Genomic DNA, 6376 nt, shown 5'->3' with positions numbered 1-6376 from the left:
CATCTTTGAGGCCTGCTACATGATCCCTTCAATGCCTTGTGATCACACAGGCTGGTGTGCTTCTTCCATGTGGGGCTACATGCTTCTGTGCTGGATGGCTGCTTGTTTACCCTCAAACCTTTAAAACACCAGATGCTATATCTTTTGATAGCTGGACAACATCAGCTTTCTTCCCCACACTTGCTTATGCTCCCATTAGTCCTCAGCAATCATATCCGGAAGGAGAGCACACAATGACGAGATTTTTCCTTCTTTGATGCCTGAAACCTGATGCCTTCAACACCTTCTTATTACACAGGCTGGTGTGCTGCATCCGTGTGGGCTTGGCTGCTTCTCAGCAAGATGTCCGCTTGATTATCTTCAAGCCTTTAAGACCCTAGACACTATATTTTTGATAGCCGGGCACCATCCACTTTCTTCACCACATTTGCTTATGCACCCATTTGTCTTCACCAATCGTGTTGGGAAGGTGAGCATCATGGAATGCCTGTTTAATAGAACAAAGTGCTTTTGCATTGAGTGACTACTTGAGTGGAGGCCCAATGTCCATCTGGTACCTTATTACTAAACGTATAAATATATGCACATAGTTTTGTTTCCTCATTCTCATAAATAACTATACTTACATATGTACATGCCTATATTTAGACCTCTAGGAATGCTCTTTACCCCCTCGCTCTTTCCTCTATTTCCTTTTACTTTCCTCCTGTCCGACTATCTGCTCAGTCTTCATTTGGGTTTCAGCATTTTCTCTTTGTTACATTACCCTTGCTCAAGCCCTACCAGGCCTCCTACGCCATTTTTGCTGCCAATTTTGGATCATTTGCTGTTCCCTAACCTGTCTCTTTTGCTGCCTTTCCTCTCAGAAAAATGTCTCATCAAATTAATTAATGACCAGACTGGAAATGCACACAAAGAACAGTCACAACCTTCAGGTCACCTTAGAATAAAAATATTTTGGTCAAGGAACCAAAAGTCACCAGAAAGATGGAATCACACTGATGATGGTGTGACCTAACCATTCAGGACAGTCCTTACTTTTTTTTTTTTTACATTTTATTAGGGACTCATACAATTCTTATCACAATCCATACATATACATACATCAATTGTATAAAGCACATCCATACATGACTCACCCCAATCATTCTCAAAGCATTCGCTCTCCACTTAAGCCCTTTGCATCAGGTCCTCTTTTTTTTCCCCTCCCTCCCTGCTCCCCCCTCCCAATGTGCCCTTGGTAATTTATACATCGTTATTTTGTCATATCTTGCCCTATCCGGATTCTCCCTCCCCCACCTTCTCTGCCGTCCCTCTCCCAGTGAGGAGGTCACACATGGACCCCTGTAATAAGTTCCCCCTTTCCAACCCACTCGCCCACTACTCTCCCAGCATCGCCCATCTCACCCCTGGTCCTGAAGGTATCATCCACCCTGGATTCCCTGGGCCTCCAGCCCCCATATGCACCAGTGTACAACCTCTGCCCTATCCAGCCATGCAACGTAGAATTCGGATCATGGTAGTTGGGGGGAGGAAGAGTTCTTACTTTTTTAAAGATCAAGAATGGCCAGGAGAGGTACAAGTGAGTCACGAGAGGTTGTAGTGAGTGGTGCCATTCCCGTTTCCACCCCTTGGTTTCTAGACCTGTGAGTCTTGGCTATTGGAGCATTGGAACCACATATTGAACATTGGTCACAGCATATACAGCCTCCTGGAGGACATTGCTCCAATCCTGCACGTATTGCCACCTTATTGGCACTGTGATTGAGTTTTCAGAAGGCCAACCAATTGTTCCATAAAGTCAACTACTTCAGGATACAGGAGAACATGGTAAGACCAGTGTATTCCAGGGTCATGAGCCCATCATGCTACTTCATTTTCTGTAAAGTGAATATTTTGATTTGAGGCAATGCTTTGTGTGTAAGGCATTCTGTAAGTCTATGAATGATAGCTTTGACAGAAGCACTGTGTACAGATAAGGCAAATCAACATCAAGAACAAAACCAAAGTCATTGTCATTAAATGAAATATGACTCATAATGACCCTATTGAACAGGTTATATTTGCTTTAGTGGGTTTCTGAGACTGACAAAGAGAACAAATACAGGACTACTGGGTCAGATGACAGACTGCCAATAGCTCTCGGTATTGCCAGACAATATGGCATGCCATTGGTTCAAGTCCAAAGAATAAGAACTCAGCAAGACAGATGCAATTATACGGCACATAAAAAGGGAAACACATTTTCTCACAGCATCCACTTGTATTAGAATTGGGCTACACCCCCAAAGAAATGTCCTTGTAACTATATCAGGGCTGTGACCTGAGTGAAGAGGTTACTTCTTAAAGCTAATTGAGTGTTAATAGCAGATCCGACACTGGCAGTGATGACACTGAGTTGCAGAACACCTTGAGGGATGACCAGATCTTAACTGCCAAATCACTGAGAACACTGACCATTCAATTGACACAAACAAACTCTCAAAACCATGCTTCTATAATTTACGATCAAAATTCTCAAAAATAATTCATGTTAAAGAAAATAATCGAGCATCTATTTGACAGACCTGGAGCAGTTACTGTCTGCTCTTAATGTTTCCTACAGATGCAAGAGAAGATGTCCTTGCGCTTTCTGCCTGCCTGCCTGCCTGTGGCAGCCATGATTGAATGATTGAATAGGGGAGTAGAGTAATGAAAAAAAAATAAAAAAGAAAACAATCTAGAAGGTCAAATAACTCATACCAGAACTGATCATAAGAAACAGGCTACCAAAGTAGGCATTTGAAAATTTATATCTCAACATTATCAGGTTTGAGAACAATAATAATGCTGTTCCCATGGGATAACTGTAGACAGGTATATTCTGTGATTAGCACTTGAGGATGTTTCATGTTTCAATCTGCAGTCGACTTAAAAGAACTGCCTGTTAATGAGAGGATTTTGAGACAAATCAACAACTTTGAAATAAATATACAGGAAATATTATGAATAAAAAGAAAGCAGATGGAATTGGGATTATAAAGCAAATGAGCACGCTGAGGAATGTATGATTTAGATCTTCACAATTTTCAGCCCTCTTTTTCATAACTTACTCTCTACTCTAGAGGTTGATTCAGTTATGGAGAGAAAAACTGTCAACTGCAAAGTTTCTCTAGGGCCTGCTTTATGTCCTTGTTTCTAAGAGTGTAGATAAAGGGGTTCATCATGGGTGTGGCTACAGTGTACATCACTGAGGCGATTGCACTCGACCTGGAATTTTGAGTAGCAGCAGAACTGAGATAAACACCAAGAACGGTACCATAGAACAAGGAAACCACAGAGAGGTGGGACCCACAAGTGGAAAAGGCTTTGTATTTTCCCCCAGCTGATGAAATTTTCAAAATAGAGGACAAAATCTTCATATAAGAGAAAAGGATCCCAGTGAGTGGAATAACACCCAGAAACCCAGCTGCAAAATAAATTACTAAAGTATTGAGGAATGTGTCAGAGCAAGCAAGTTGGACTACCTGATTAATTTCACAGAAAAAATGGGAGATTTCCAACTCTGTACAAAATGACAGTCGTAAAACCATTAACCCATGTAATAGAGCATCCAGTACACTCAATAACCAGGAGGCCAGAAGCAGGAGGCCACAAGATCTTGGGTTCATGATGACCATGTAGCGCAGTGGATGACAGATGGCCACAAACCGGTCATAGGCCATCACTGTCAACAGGAAATGATCTAATACTCCAAAAACCATGAAAAAATACATCTGGGTGATGCAGTGGTCATAAGCAATAACTCTGTTCTGCATCTGGATGTTCAGCAGCATCTTCGGGACAATAGTGGAAGTTAAACAGATGTCTACAAAGGACAGGTTGGAGAGGAAGAAGTACATGGGTGTGTGGAGGTGGCTGTCCTTGATGATGGCCAGGATGATGAGCAGGTTCCCAGTGAAGGTGACCAGGTACATGGAAAAGAACATTCCAAAGAGGAGGGGCTGCAGCTCTGCCTCTTCTGAGAGTCCCAAAAGGATGAATTTTTGAAAATGTGTGTGGTTTCTTGGTTCCATGTAGCTGAACAAACTACTGGAAAACAGAAAACATCAATGATAACTTAGCTATAAGAGGTTAACATTTGTTTAACAGATACACTGTAAATTCTATTTTAGCATGCAAATCAATTCCAATATAATCTCTAGATATATACTCTTAAGTTGAGAATGTCATAAATCCCGAATGCTAAATTTTTTGATAGCTCAACCGACTAGCCTCCTTTTCTTTGAATCACATCTTTTTTTAAAAAAAAAAAGCAATATAAATTGTACAACTTCCATGAAACATTGTTTTGTTTATTCAACAAATATGTTTGACTAATTTTGTACACCAAATATTCTTGTAGTCACTGTAAATAGCAATAACAATTTTAAACCAGCGCCCTTATTTAATGAGTAGTAATTGTAGTATTTCAAAGATAATGAGAAGCCAACTAAGTTGTGCCTAGTGACGTCTCCTCATCTGGAAGAAAGATGAAAATTGAAAGACACATGAAAAGAATGAGGCTGAGAGACTGATGGAGCTTATAAACATCAGTCTCTGCACTCTGGATGTGAAGAACTAAATGGTGCTGGTCTATAAATACCACCTGCTCTGAAAAGGTTCACATTAGGAGGTCCTAGATAAATTGGGTGGGTGAGGAGGGGAGAATGTGGAATCAAACTCAAAATCATACAAGACACCAGGTTTATTGGCCAAGAGAGACTGGTGAAAGGCTATGTAGCCCTTATCCTCCCAGTCTAAAACTGAACCCACATCCAATTATAATAATTAACTATATAAGATCAAGAGTACAGCAATTCCTCAAGTACAAAATTCAGAGATATAGGAAAGAAGGAGTGGACACAGGAAAAATAGGGAAGAAGTGGGATTGTAAGAGATAAGTTGAATCAGAATATTTATGAATTCCTGAATGCCTAACTATGTCTGTTGTACAAACCTTTATCTAAATCATATAAAGGTATATATCTCTGCCATCAAACGTTATTCTAAGACATATATGTATTGAAGGTGAAGGATGATTCCCTTGCTCTCACTTTCACACCAAGGTGATTCGAACTCATATTGACCCTATGGGGTAAGGTACAACTGCCTCTGTGGGTTTCCAAGACTGTACCTCTTTACATAACTAGAAACAGAGTCTTTCTTCTGAACAGAGGCTGGTGGTTTTGACCTTGCTATCAGCATCCCAAAAAGTAACCAATGTGCCAATAGGGAACCGGTAGGCTATTAATAATAAGTAGATGATTTATAATTATTGCTTTTATGAAATAAAGTATAGAGCAGTAGCAACAAAAGTTGAAGACCCTCGATGAGATGGATGGATACAGTGGCTGAAAAAATATGTCCTCGAACACAACAATTGTGACCATGGTGCAGGATTGGGCGGACTTTCCTATTGTCGTATTCATGTAGCTAGGAGTCACAACAAAAGGCTGTACCGTGGAATGGAAATGCTTCGTTACTGAACAAAACCCACTGCTTTGAATCAATGCTGATTCATAACAAGTTTCTGAAACAAACTGTTTAAGGGAATAGAAAGCCTTATCTTACTCCCATGGAGCTGCTGGTGGTTTTGAGCTGCCAACCATGCAGGTCTCAGACCTACCCATGAGCACTACTGCACCAGGGCTCCGCTTCATTGTACAGTCATCTTTAATAAGGAGGCTTTGAATAGAAAATCAGAAGGCATTTATGATGCTATTCAAACAAAAAGTGTGAAAACATTTAGACAAAGTTATAAGTAGTGCAAAGTCCTCGGTACAAGAATATTGCTCACATGTTGTGACAATAACAAGGAGGACGGAATGAGTGAGTAAAACAGGAAGCTGGATTCAGTGTACAGTTAGGAGTAGAGAAAAACAAGGGATCTGATGATCATGATGCCACAGAAGACACCATGACATGGCGGCTCAGAGTTCACTGAGTATTCTTAGATGTAATATTGTATCACACCACGTCACAATACAGTGGATGTTACTGCATTAAGATTACTTGGTATTACGTTGTTAATTATATCATTCTGAGTCCTGCTGGGACAAACGGTGAAGCACTTGATTGGTACCAGAAAGGTTGCCAGTTGCAGCCACATCAGAAGAGCCTCAGAGAAAAGACTAGCTAGCTTCCTAAATGCCCCCGCCCTGAAACCTTAGAGAGCAGTTCTGCTCTGCAAGCACGCATCTGCCAGGAGCTGGAACTGACTTGATGGTAACTAACTACATTATGTTATTTGTATGTACTAACAAACGGTACCTAAATGATACACAATGCGGCTTTCCATAAAAAGGACACTCTCTCCTGTTTGGCACAACATTTGCATGTTCTGATTATCAGAGAC

The 6376-nt window shown here is 40.8% G+C and overlaps 1 protein-coding gene across 1 annotated transcript; it reads right to left on the bottom strand.

Annotated features, from left to right (window-relative positions):
• Positions 1–3134: 3134 nt before the first annotated feature.
• LOC142431986 (olfactory receptor 7A5-like) lies at positions 3135–4076 on the bottom strand (the record flags this gene model as incomplete). The annotated part of the gene is made up of 1 exon (XM_075537025.1): positions 3135–4076. A coding segment is annotated over one exon (942 nt), but the record flags the coding sequence as incomplete, so codon positions are not given.
• Between the last annotated feature and the right edge of the window lie 2300 nt (positions 4077–6376).

This window comes from Tenrec ecaudatus, chromosome 1 (assembly GCF_050624435.1).
Source record: "Tenrec ecaudatus isolate mTenEca1 chromosome 1, mTenEca1.hap1, whole genome shotgun sequence".
Classification (NCBI taxonomy): Eukaryota; Metazoa; Chordata; class Mammalia; order Afrosoricida; family Tenrecidae; genus Tenrec; species Tenrec ecaudatus.
The sequence above is the reverse complement of the archived record's forward strand: the minus strand, read 5'-3'. Positions and strand labels throughout refer to the sequence as shown.